General features: G+C 43.4%; 2 protein-coding genes across 2 annotated transcripts; both read right to left on the bottom strand.

Moving 5' to 3' along the window:
• Positions 1-1,033: 1,033 nt before the first annotated feature.
• drd5a (dopamine receptor D5a) lies at positions 1,034-3,806 on the bottom strand. Its single transcript, XM_042075037.1, has one exon. The coding sequence runs from the start codon at positions 3,516-3,518 to the stop codon at positions 2,139-2,141; it is 1,380 nt and encodes a 459-aa protein (XP_041930971.1). The 5' UTR covers positions 3,519-3,806; the 3' UTR covers positions 1,034-2,138.
• Positions 3,807-6,447: 2,641 nt separating this feature from the next.
• On the bottom strand, positions 6,448-13,017 carry otop1 (otopetrin 1). The gene is made up of 6 exons (XM_042075035.1): positions 12,006-13,017; positions 11,528-11,664; positions 11,121-11,179; positions 10,782-10,912; positions 8,419-9,368; positions 6,448-8,123 (listed from the first exon to the last, which is right to left on the bottom strand). The coding sequence occupies exons 1-6, from the start codon at positions 12,574-12,576 to the stop codon at positions 7,953-7,955; spliced, it is 2,019 nt and encodes a 672-aa protein (XP_041930969.1). The 5' UTR covers positions 12,577-13,017; the 3' UTR covers positions 6,448-7,952.
• Positions 13,018-13,637: the final 620 nt, after the last annotated feature.

Genomic DNA, 13,637 nt, shown 5'->3' with positions numbered 1-13,637 from the left:
TGTAATCAACAAAGCTTTCTGGATGCCAAGAGAAACATTTTGAAATATTGCACCATCTAAAGTTGCTTGCTCACCTTCATAGCATGACTGACCCAGTGAGCAATAAGCTTCTGCACCCATTTCTCAATGATGCATGTGATGGGTAGTGATGGGCCTGTTCTCTGGACAGAAGGGCTAGCATTAAAAAAAGAGCCTTCTGAAAGGAACATGACATAGATGGGTGCCCAGCCCGCCAGAGAGGCAATAGAGCTTAAAAACAAAAGTGCAGAGATTCTGGGCTGGACAGATAGAGAAAGGAGGTCCGACAGAGAGGACTACCAAACAATGAGAGCGGGGTGGTGTTAGGTGAGGAGAGTGCAGTCTGCACCGGAGATAATTGTCAGCTTCATGGAAGAGAAAAAAACAGAGAGGAGAGAAGCAGAGAGAGAGAGAGAGAGAGAAGAGAGAGTGAGTGAAATGAAAAAGGGGAAAATACAGAGGAAGGACTGTGAAAGACAGAGAGAGGTTTGACATATAAATAATGACAGCTAGAGAAACCCTCCCCCTAGAGCCAGATCACATTCCTCCAAACCAATATCTTGTCATCCCAGAGTCCAATCTCTTTCTCTCCTGTTCAAAGATGGAGGACAAGATGATGAGGTGGTGGAGGTGGATAAAAGAAAACAACAAGCACAAGAGACCAGATCAAACGCAAGAGCTCCCTCTCCCAACAAGACTCACCAGAGAGGTTCTGTCCTCCATCGAGAAGGTTGAACTTTAAAGCCTCTAATGGACCAGTGGACCATGAAGCAACAAATCCAACCTAGTTGACCATGTTAAGAATGTAACACTTATTTAAACCAGGAAGAAAGACAATCTCAGGCTCAGCATGCCATGGACAGAAGTTTGCAAAGTCTATCAAGAATGCCTCTTCTATTGGGAGTGAATCTGGTGCTAAATATAGAATTGCAGAGGCAACCAATTTGAAGTTGTTGAAGTCATAATCTATCTGTATATGAATGCATACAAACAGTGCCTGTTCACAACAGAATGATTTGACTGTGTAAAGAGCTTTATTTTAAGAAAGATGGTGCACGTCACTGTTTCAAGGACAGCATACATTCATATTGTGTCATCAGTACAGTATAAAAATGAAGGAAGGGAGTGAGGTCAAATTTACATCCAAGTGAATGATAAAGTGGGATGCTTCATCTCACGCAATCACAATGAACTATGATCGCATTTGCAAGTTGGTTGTAAGGGTTGGACATATTGAATGAATCAAATACAGAGAGAGAGAGCGAGAGAACCCCAGGATTTTGTTCATCACCAAAGATGTTTTTTTTTCAATGGTAGAGAAAATAATTCACTCCATATTTATGAATCTATGAAAATAATTCACTCCATATTTATGTATCTCTCTTTGTTGACTGTAATTCATAACATTCACATGAAATTCATCTGTGTTTGTATTACTTGTTGCTTTAGCAATATTGTACAGATATAGGACAATAATTATTTTCTGAATGGAATGTGAGGTATGGGTCACTGCATATACCAAGGACAAGCGTGCAACATTGAGTTACATGACAGTGTAGAGAGAAAGAGAAGGAGAGATACAGAGAATGAGAGAGAGAGAGAGAGAGAGAGAGAGAGTTTAGTGGGCACTTGACTATTTGGCAACCTTCTCGGTGAAACATCACAGAAAACACAACACGTTACCTTCGAAATCATATTGCACTCAGTCCCAAAGATAATAAGGCGTCTTTGAAAATACAATGTAACATCTATTTAGACTAAAGGTCTAAAGGTGGTGACGTAAGGCTTTCCAATTTTGCAGATTTGTTGGCGATGGATGTCAGGATACAATAGCTTTTTATCATGTTGGTGGTCTTTAAATAATTGTACACATTGCACCTTTGACTACATGAACTTGTGAGATTCTGACTGTTGCCTAACTGACAATCTCGGATCGGATATAAAACAATCTGATAAAAAACACCATGAATTTGAACCTTCAAAGAAGAATAGCAACACAGATGTATCAGGTGTTCACTTCACGTACGACGTCAATTTAAGCATAGAACACCAACATTACATATCAAAATATATTACCAGAACGACACCATTTTAACGGATCTGGTGATGCCAAGGACTTGTCAGTGTAAACCATTTGGAGTGAACGGTGTTAACCTGTCTAGACAAATATCTGTTTCGCAGTCGTTTAAGTCACAAACCGAATCGGTCGCTATTTCATTATTATGAGAAAACTGTGAGATCCGGTCAAAGGTGTCTTCGTTGTCAATACAGTCCACGACATTTGGGATGATGTTCACATACGCATTGACGATCTCTTTGTGGAATAAAGTGTCTTGGTTATATGAGACAAGTTCATTACTTATATTCACTGTTTCAACCGGTGTAGTGGAGCAAAAGTTACGACAACCGAGCAAGTTTGCAAAGGCTTTCCGAAACTCTGCATTGAACGCGTAGATGATGGGGTTTAGAGAGGAGTTGGTCCAGCCGAACCACACAAACACATCAAAAGTAGTTTCACTGACACACGGTAGTCCAGCTTCCTGGTCGGTGGGTGGTTTATCACAAAAAGGAACCATGCAGTTCAGAATAAAGAAAGGTAGCCAGCAACAGACAAATACACCCATTATCACAGAAAGAGTTTTCAGAACTTTGGTTTCCCTGTTTATGGACGTTTTCAAGGTATTGTGGTGTTGGCACTCGAGTCTGTTCGTCCTGCAGCTCTGTGCGTGCTCAGCCGCGCGCTCCAGAGATGCTATCCTCCTTATCTGTATTTGAGCAATCCTATAGATGCGGGTGTATGTCACAATCATAATCGCCACAGGGATATAGAAACTTATCAAAGACGAGGAGATGGCGTATTCTCTGTTGAGGCTAGAGTCGCAATTCTCTTCGACTGGTTCTTCCATCGTGGTGTTGTTTGGGCCGATGATTTCCACGCTGGCCTTGTGCCAGTTTAGTTGGATCGGAATGAAGGATATGAGTACAGACAGTGTCCAGGTCAGACTAATCATCACAAAGGCCACTCGTTGGGTCATTTTTCTCTCGTATCGAAAAGGACTTGATATTGCCCAGTAGCGATCAACGCTGATGACACAGAGGTTGAGGATAGACGCTGTGGAGCACATGATGTCGAAAGCTACCCAAATATTACAGAAGGAACCAAACGGCCAGTAACCTGCCACCTCGGCGACTGCTTTCCATGGCATCACCAGAACAGCAACGAATAAATCCGACACTGCCAGGGAAACTATGAAAATGTTGGTCACTTTGGATCTCAAGTGGCGGAACCTGAGCACGGCAGTGCACACCATAATGTTCCCGAGCAGCGTCCAGAGGATGAGCACGGAGAGCAGGCACCCCGTTACGGCGCGGACCACCAAGTCTTTCCTCGTATCTAAGGTCGCCTCCGTTTCGGTCACGTTCCACATAATCACTCCAAGTGGGAACGGGATGGTGTTGCAGGCGAGCACGGATGAGAAGTATTTCGCTGGAGTCTCCATGAGCCTGGTCAGGTGAACAGATGTAATAATGCGCTACGCCTGTATCCAGACGCACAAAAACTAGACACTCTTACGTCCCCTTCCCCATCTCCGTGCATGGTTGCCTCGCTAAGAGCGACAAAGTAAGTGTTTCTTTGCAGGAAATATGTGCATGCGTAGATTACAGAAGTCCTAGTTCCAAGTGCCTCTGTTCAGGTGAGGCAGAGCCGCGCGCAAAGGAACGGAGACGCTTCATCATCCGCGAGCGCATGTTGTTGCCTCGCGTCTCGTCTGACCTCCCCCGTCAGAGTAAAGCAGCCGCACTGAAACTGTTGGGCTGTGCTATTTTGAGTTCATGAGCACTTTGAGGGAGAAGGGGGAGGGGTGTTATTCACGCGCGCGCGCTTGACAAACAGACACACACACACAAGTCCTCACTAACCAAATACTCCTTTTCAGAAACATGCATTTGTCCACCATGTTCCAAAGACCATGTCAGTTACATGTCGTCTGACCACTTAGTCGGAATGTACAACTGGAATGCCTGGATTACGATTTTTTTCTTTCTTTGTTGTACATTTTTTTTCATGTTAATATAAAAATTATTTTATTGACTGCAATTGCATAATTTGCAATTACATAATTAGACATGGTGTACAGTCATACATTTGTATGACTGTTGCATAAATTGTACCTGTCCCCTATTTGATTAATTGTCTCAATTTACGTCAGTATTATATGCACCCTGGGTCATTGCCCAAGGGCTTCTCGTGAAGTACTTTTCTATATCATGCGAGAAGCATCTCTTTTCAATTGCATTCAAGGAAACTGAAACATGCACGAAACAATGCGGCGTACACAGGTGCGTATCGTGCGACGGGGAGCTCTCCATGGTGCTGACTTGGTGCTAAAGGCGCGGGCGGAAATGCGTTTCCCCTTGAGGAAATTAACCTCACGAATTTGAGGTGACACTGATGCTCACATGAAATCATTGGTATGTGATGTGAGTGACAACCGAAAATGTGCCGTAATCGGTTATATTTCATCATCGGATGATTAATTTAATGTATAATCCGCCGTGCAGAGGCAGATCTAGGTCATAAACAATCTCATTACATAAATTCATGAAGTGCGTGTCCTTCCTCCAACAGGCTGTGTTATTTTTAGAAATGTCGGGAGCGGACGGAGAATACCCGTCAAAACGCACTGTGAGTTTGCGCTACAGTTCAACTCCATGTTATGGAATGTTACTGTGCGAGGGTAATAGAGGCAATTTATTTATTTGTTTAATGTTAAAGTAGGGGGTGGGGAAGTAGACATGATTTACATATGAATGGAGACACTCACGTCACCCTTTGCTGTCGGCGTAAAACCTTTCACGGGTTTCAACAAAATTCGGATTATCCGAACATCGCAATAATCTGCTGAGAGCCAATTCATGATCCCACTTCCGAAGGCTCAGAAAAAAGGAAAAGCTTCTGTCACCACCTAGTGGTCATTATTTTTACCAGCTGGTGTGAAAATGGAAACGTAAGAAAACTGGTAGAAACTTCATAGGATGATGTGTTTAGTAGACTCACGGCAACGGGCCAAGCAAAATAAAGACATGAAATACAAGTACATAAATTTAATCATCCATTTATCAACTCTTACATCCATTTATCAACTCAACTCGTGTCAGTTGTGTGCATTTATTTACTTAATTTGTGCTACTGTAAAATAGAAAGACAATCCTACAAAATCATTAACATGTTCTACATTACATTTTTACTTTCCATTATTTCTGTCATTATCCTTTTTTGTATCTGTCATGTAGTTTTTATTCTGCCTGAACAAACAGACAAGTAGAAGACATATGATATCCACAAGATAATATATCAGCTCACAAAGTTAGTTGAAATATGCTCCCATATCACTCACAAAAAATTCCCAAGGGTGTCTAACAATGGTCAGTAGTACAAAGACAAATATTCACCCATGGCAAGTGCTATCAAGTTCTGTGGTGATGTTTACACTGCACAATGAGGCAGCTTTGGCCTACTGGTTAGGTCTTCGGGCTTGTAACCGAACGGTTTGCCAGCTCGATCCCCGACCCAGTAGGAAAAAATGTGGGCAGGGGAAGTGGTTGAGCACTGCTCGCCCATGCCCACATCCACGTCTGTAGTGTCCTTGAGCAAGGCACCTAACCCCTCACTGCTCCCCGAGCAACGCTGTAGCAAGGCAGCTCACTGCTCCGGGTTAGTGTGTGCTTCACCTCACTGTGTGCTCACTGTGTGCTCTGTGTTCACTAATTCACAGGTGGGATAAATGCAGAAACCAAATTCCTTGTATACGCAAGAATACTTGGCCTAGAAACCTGATTTACATTTACATTTTCAATATCACCCAAATGGTTATGCTTCATGATTTGTAGTTTTAAGTTTTACAGTGTTCCCTTTTCATGGAATATCTTCTGACTGATAAAGACTGCACATTGTGCCTTTTCAGACACGCACACACTCAAAGACACTAACACACACATTACATTTTGTAGACACTTCTTGACCAAAGTGACTTACATATGTCAGCTATATTACAAGGGATCACATTGTGCCCGGAGCAACTTGGGGTTAAGTGCCTTGCTCAAGGACACAACGGTGGAAGCCGGGAATTGAACCGACAACTTTCAGGCTACCTCACGCTAGCCCAGCTCCTTAACCACTACACTACCACCTACCACACATACACACACACACACACAAATCTGCAAGCTCAAGCACATGCAAAGTTCCTGGAAGTGGCTATGAGCTGTGTGTCTGCAGTGGAAGGTGAGAACATTCTAGTTTAGAGTTTCCACTTCAAAAGAAATGGTAGACCCACAAAACACGTACAAACAGCACAGAGAAATAATCATACCTAATTTTCAACAAAATGAAAGGCAGGAAAAAAATGATGGTATAATTCATGAATCGTCAAAACTCTTTTATTGCTTAATTCCTTGAATTCTGATTAATAAGAAATGTTAGTTCTGGGGAAAAAATAACATTCGGGGGAAAACGTCTTACTTCTCTTGACTATGCTCTACTATGGATTGCTCAAGCAAAGCAAAGCACCGCTGATGTATGTGTTAGGCCTACACACTGAATGTTGGATGTGGCACACTAAAAAAACACATAATATCACTTGTCCCATAACACACAGTGATGACTTCACACATTCGTTTTCTTCGAGTCCTCAATGCATGACCAAGTCCAAGGAAAACACACTTTGCTTTCGCGTTCATTCAAATCACTCCTTACTTGTTGGTGTGTGCAACCTATGGTCACAGGGCCTTTTTCCATTAGAGGGAAAGTCAGGCAGAAGAGGTGAATTAATTTTTTGAAGTGAAGGGTCATTTGAAAGAGCGTTTTGGTGATAATTGAGGGCACTGCTTCCTGGAGATGTGAAATGCTTTATGCTTCAAGTGAAAATGGGCCACACCAAACGACTGGCTTACGGTCATTTGTCATGGGGATACAAATAACGACAGAGAATGAGCTGCAATGAACTCATCATTCAAATCATTTGATGTAAGTAATTGGTCAACAGATGACCAAAGGGCCAGTTGCATATTTTTGGTAAATGGGCAATTCTTTTGACTTAAAGCTGGGCTATACCGAGCATGCTACTGAAGCATTCTGTTTTCAGAGCACAAGCTACAAGAAGTAGCTTCCACTATAATCAATGGAACTGGCTACACCAGACATGATAGAGGTGTGCACATTTGAAAATCAGATCAGTTTTCTTAAATTATTATTTTCCTTCCCCGCGAACAGAACATTTCAATGCACCCGGTGTAGCCAGACAAAGAGCATACACATGAGAACATAATCCATGTTATTACATACATTTACAGTAGCACAATAAGAAAAATAACAACTTCTAATCATTCTACCATACTTAATGTGTTCTATCTTATGTACAATTTTAAAATGTTTGTTTACTCGGTAAAATGATTTCAATGGAAAGAAGTTGTTTGCCAACTTCAGGAATGTACCATGAAGTTCAAGTAATGACCCATACACTGTTGACTTCACTAGAATGACCAGAAAACTGTGTGACTAACTGACAACAAAGGTTCTACATTCTCTGAAAAGTTTCCAAGATACCAGCCCTCTATAGCAATCAAAGCTCCCAATGAATTAATCTCTTTAAAAAAGATTAATGATTTCTATATGCAGTTTACCAAAACAGTACACTGCTTTAAAATACAATTCAATAGAATTTTATGATGCTGAGCACCATGTATGCTGATTTCTGAAACACAACTCATCCTGATTTCTTACGTGAGAACTTGATACCATGAGCCTCTTTTACAGAGCTTTAGAGTAAATAAAGTATTTCTTGGAGTCCATATACAGTGTGCAGATCATCTCCTTCTCCCTCTTTTACAGCGCTCCACTGAAGACTAGATAACCCATCTCCTCATATATTGCCTCACACTTTCCTGAACACTTCGAAGAGGGAGGCCACACAGTGCATTCTGTAGAAGAGGTTCAAGGGGATGGCAAAGTTGAGCACTGTGGTCCAAAAGGCAAAGCCAAAGGTCTCCTGTTCCAGTCCACTGTCGTACTGAGGGCGACAGCCGAATGCAGGGAGGATCCAAAGCTGGAGGACAAAAAGCACACATCACAGTCATGGAACACGTTAAAATACATACATAAGGTTGAAATAAATACATTTCAAATATTGAAATAAATACATTTTTAAAAACTCTGAGAACTACAGTAACATTTGATGGTAACTAATTATTAAAACGTGTAATAGTACTAGGAAGTATAACTATAGTGGACTAGAGCATATTTAATGAAAGGTGGCAAAGGCACTATATATTCCAACATGGTAATGGTAGACTTGCTGCCTGTCTCTCTCTGTGAGAGTGTTTTGAGGGGCTTGTGCTTACTGAGATGTTGCACATGAAGAGGAAGACAGCAATGTTCTTGAGGATTTGCCTCTTCTTGCTGGGCTTGTCCTTCAGCCGCGGGCCGACGGGCAGCGACACATCTGAGGGTTTCCGGCCGCAGCCGTACGCCTGGCCGTTCTCCACCGGCTCGCTCTCTAGCGCCCCGCAGCACCGGTACTGGTTGTCGTAGGCCCGGTTGATGATGCCGTCGTATAACGGACCCATGGAGGCGGCCACAGAGAAGATCTCGGGCGCAACTCCGCCGCCGGTGCTGGTGCCACCCCCACCGTTAGCGCCGGCCTCGACGTGCTCCCCGGCCTCCTCGCACCTCTTGCGGTACAGCGACTCGACGATGAAGAGGTTCTGCACATACTTCTCCAGCACGGCCAGCAGCGAGTGGACCAGGTTGCACCAGCGGAGGCTCGGACCGCTGCCGGACGCTGCCGCCGACACCGCCACGATGCTGCACCACGACATGAGCCACGAGCCAACCGACGAGCCCAGCAGCACCTCGGCGTCGAGCTGCCGCGACGGGTTCTTGGTCGTGTCCATGGGCAGGCCCTCGGCCCGGTAGATAAGCAGGCCGGTGGCGCTGGCCACGCACATGAACGCCAGCATGGCGATGCTGTAGGAGTAGAACATGACGATGGCGGACTCGCGCATGGACAGCGACTTCTCCACGTGGATGGTGTAGACCACCAGGATGCCGATGGTGCTGGCCAAGGCCACCAGCCCGAAGATGGGGCCCAGGACGAGGCCGGTGGTCCGGGTGGTGGGCTTCTTGTGGTTAGCGTGGTGGTCGATGGTGCGGCCGATGTTCTTCCACATGACGAAGAGCATGGCCGAAACGAAGATGTGGTACTCGATGTTGAATGGGTACAGGTAGAACACGCCACTGGAGAACATGGTGCAAGCACTAGTGGTGCAGTTGCAGTCAGGCTCAAACTCCACTGCAAAGACAGGTATTACATGTGTTAACAAACCGGACAGAGAAACATGGGCAGAGGGCGTCTCCATAATATGTGTACAATCAGTGTAAAATCAATGCTGGTAATTCTCTCTGTAAGGATGTGTACTTCCTTATTTTATTGAAATCATCATGATCGTAAAGTTAATTTATGTGCATCAAATTCATTTGAATAGACGCTCAGAACCAAACTATCCATCATTCTATGATTTCTTCGATGAATATGCATGAAAAAAATTAAAAGCAGTGGCAGAATTAAACAAATAAAAATAAAAGCAATGCTGCAAGCATCACTTTTTCTTTTACTGTATTGTCATTAGGACCCCCTCGAAAATGAGATGTCGCATCTCAAGATGTTATCCTCGAAATAAATAAATAAATAAATAAAAAATGATACGCATACAGAAAACATAGTTAAGTCCAGTCTATCCGAGGCACATTCGATCTTGCTTTGAAGAAGGTTTTAAGTAACTTGACCTTGTAGAGTGCCTCGCTAATGAAAGCAGAAAACCATTGCTCACTGAAATAAGACTGTAATAATTTAATACAAGAACAAATCCATATTTCAACTGAACAGACCCAGTAAAAGAAAAAAAGTACATCTGCCAATAACAACCTTCTGTCATAGAAGACTGCCACCTAGAGGCACATCCAAGCCCTTCGCCTCCTAACCCTCCTCACCCCCTTCCTTTGTCTTAGACCTTCCACCTCCTCTGCCTACCAATACCCCTCCTTTTAATTAAGATGGAGGAAAGGAAAGAGAGAAAGAGGGAGGGAGAAAGGGAGGAGGAAGAAAAGAACAGCGGTCAAGGCAGTCAGGCCCACCACCGCCGTCCGGATATGAGGGGACCGCTGGGCTCGGGGTGTATCGGTTACTGTAATTGCAGCACCCATGGGAGTGGCGGGGCACGGAGCGAAGTCGTCTGAGGTCGAGTGGGGAGGAGAGAGACGGGCGACCGTGTGTGTCGCCTGAAACTCAAGAGAGAGGCGTCGGACACAAACAGGACCTGTTGGATTACCTACTCCGTCCACCCGACCCCGACCCCCAGCCCCAGCTCCCCCCCCCCCACACACCTCGCTTTCATCGTGGGGAGCAAGCCCTCAAAGTGAGCTTTTGTCCACTTCCATGTGCAGTAAGCTGCCACTCAAACGCAACCTTCCAACACACACACACTCTCCCTCACATACACACACACAATCACACACTCCCTCTCTGTCTCTCTTTCTTTCTCATACACACACACACACACACACACACACACACACACACACACACACACACACACACTCTCTCTATCACACACACACACACACAAACACACTCTCTCTCTATCACACACACACACACACACATACACACACACACACACACTCTCTCGCACACACACACGTTTACCTATGGAGTGGTTGATGAAGCCGAGGGATGAGAGCCTTCTGTTGTGATTGTTCATGAAGTGCTCCGACTCTGACATGACTCCGTTGCACCACAACAAGAGGTTTGTGAAGACTGCGTGAATCACGCCGAATCTGTCAGTAAACAAAGCCAGTGATTTTCTCAAACAGACCCACTTTGAATACAGAGATGAGGTGGATAAAAGAAAAGGTGGTTTATTGGTTGGTTACTGTGATTTGTATTTTCTTTGTTCCAGTTTGAAGAATGAATAAATAAGTGAACTCATCAATAATGAATGAGTTAAATGGCTAGTAAAAGCGGTATATGTGCTTGCTGTAGTACCTTTCAAATGTTTTGTATCTGTTGATGACATCTTTGATGTGAAACCACAGAAAATACACCTGGTTGGAGATAGATAACAAAAGGAGCATGTCACGTTCCTGGCCAGAGATTACTCTTCACTTTACTGTCTACATGTTAAATCAATAATTGAATGCAAAATAGGTTTACAATAATACACCAAACAAACGACAACTCTTGCCAGGTTTAAAGAAGAGATTTAGGGCTACAATGACAGGATTATGTAGTTCAAACTCCTTATGTTGGCTGGCAAACAAAGACGCATTATGCGGGAGCGGGACCACCCCTCTCAAGGATCTGAGAGACACTTGAGCTGCTTTGATATGAAATGACAGACAGACATGGGCTTTTATTTTATCAATACAGCGTTATGCACTCAAAAACCTCACCTGAGATATTGTGTGGACCGCGTGGATGATGGGATATACGACGATCACAGCGGATATGCACGATTGATATCCCACAAAGTAACCAATGCGGAAAGCATCCATAATCAGCGATAGCAAAGCCAGTAGTGACAGTCCCCCTATGTAACGACCACAACTAAGTCATATAAGTGTTAGACATAGAAGCTTTATATTTTTCCTTTAACCGTTGAATATCTACAATCAAAACACACACACACACACACATACACACACAAAGAAAGAAACTGTGCGATATTAGTCCTCTCTAACAAAAAGATAATTGGCAAATACTCCTGTTAGAAAATAAAATGAGTGAAAATAGACATTGTACACGTTTATCTCCAGTTTCCAATTATTCCCGCATCTTAGCTAAAGTCAGTAAAGTCGACACAAACGTTCTGTTGTTCAAAAGTACTAGGCTAATATAAAAGGACCAAGGTGTGAAATGCATCCAAGTTACCTCTTATCCAGCTGGTTCCAGCATGCACGTCTTTCTCTGATACCAGACTCCTCTGCCTGTCCTTGCGCACAATGTACCAGAGCATCCATAAAAGCTGCAAAATCATGAGGGTGGTGAGGAAGGACAGCAGGTGCTCCTCGTGAACGGATGGTCCACTGTTAGCTAGAGCAAACATTAACGCCACCCCAATCAGCAGCAACTGTGTGCCGTACTGGGCACTCAGAACCTCTGCGTTTTTCTGGGGATAATTTTCGGTGAGACGGACTCTCAACTTTTTTAACAAGTTCTTATCTCCGTCTGACGTGGAAGACGAGGATGAGCTGTTACAGTACTTATTTAGGCACATAATATCCAGTCCGCCGTGTTCTACCATGGCACCAAGATCTATAGGAGCAAAATCCTTAGAAAGAGACGCGTCAACACGGAGCACTTTAAGCGCATTTGGAGAGGGCCGGCTGCGTAACCTGTTGCAATCGACATGAACTGCATGGAAGGGGGCAACATGCCAAACATCCCACCTCTCCCGGAACTTCCGGGAGTCTCCCACAGCATAGCCTACACTTCTGGACATCTCTGAACAAGCCTCGCTGTCCTAATTATTAACCAAACAATTCATTTCGTATTTTAAGGTTACATTCTTGTTTCACCTTTCAACCTGCGGGAAGTAGGTTATCACTGGTGGATGTCAGGACATGTCTTCATCAGTCAGGATTCCAGGTACAAAGCTGCTCAGTGAATTTCTACTTAATGTCCTTTTCTATGAGAATAACGGTTGCAAGAACGTATAGCATATAGCCGCAAGCTGAGCCGCCGTCTATTCGTTCATCACGTCCTTGGTCTCCTGAACTGAATTTGCAATAAATATTTTAATGGCTTACTTGAACCTGTAAAGCACCCCTTTCTATATCAGAAGCGCCATTCGGTGAAGACATAAAATGAAAGATATCAAAAGCGCCTTTTCCTGTGCCGAAAAGTCGCTCTGCTAGCTTTTTCCGCGTTACTTGCTGTGTGGAACGTAGTTTAAACTGTCAGCGTGGAGCACTTTTAGATGGTAGACCCACTGGGTGAACGGTTTAGATAGGTAAGCAGTTTATGGAACTTCTGGTCAATTAGAAAGGTTATCTGATATATGTTTCCTGTGCCCTTTGTATTGAATCCTGATTAAAACTGATGAGTGGCTAGAATTTATTGACAACAATTGAGAGCTTTGTGATAGGATTGTAGCATCTTGTGAAGTTGTAAATAATCAGTTGACTCTCATGACCAGGAGCTTTTTAAAGGATAGGATAGGCTACTGAAAGAGGACAGAATCACATTTCACTAATCAACCCTGACTCAAACCTAATTAAAAACTAAAGGCAGTGCACAGCCTTTTAGTTAAATACATATATTACATATATTAAAAGTACATATAAAAGTACATACAATACATATTTTAAAAGTTAAATACACATATTAAGTTTCACTTAGTATTCACTATGTCCAACAAAATCCGTTTCCATCCGTTTATCTTTTGCAGATCAAATGAACCTGATGAAGGCCAGGCCCGAAACGTTGGTCTAATAAATAATTGCATATTGAAGTTCTGAGTGTGCCACTACACTTCTTATTTTATGTCTTTATCTACCTCCG

Source organism: Alosa sapidissima, chromosome 20, assembly GCF_018492685.1.
Source record: "Alosa sapidissima isolate fAloSap1 chromosome 20, fAloSap1.pri, whole genome shotgun sequence".
Taxonomy (NCBI): Eukaryota; Metazoa; Chordata; class Actinopteri; order Clupeiformes; family Clupeidae; genus Alosa; species Alosa sapidissima.
The sequence above is the reverse complement of the archived record's forward strand: the minus strand, read 5'-3'. Positions and strand labels throughout refer to the sequence as shown.

Bases quoted from the DNA above. Each gene is read 5' to 3' on its own strand.
- drd5a (XM_042075037.1), bottom strand. From the start codon at position 3,518: ATGGAGACTCCAGCGAAATACTTCTCATCCGTGCTCGCCTGCAACACC.
- otop1 (XM_042075035.1), bottom strand. From the start codon at position 12,576: ATGTCCAGAAGTGTAGGCTATGCTGTGGGAGACTCCCGGAAGTTCCGG. The intron at 11,665-12,005 runs GTAACTTGGATG...GTCGTTACATAG, and splicing joins TGGAACCAGCTGGATAAGAG to GGGGACTGTCACTACTGGCT. The intron at 8,124-8,418 runs GTAAGCACAAGC...TTTGTCCTCCAG, and splicing joins TCTTCATGTGCAACATCTCA to CTTTGGATCCTCCCTGCATT.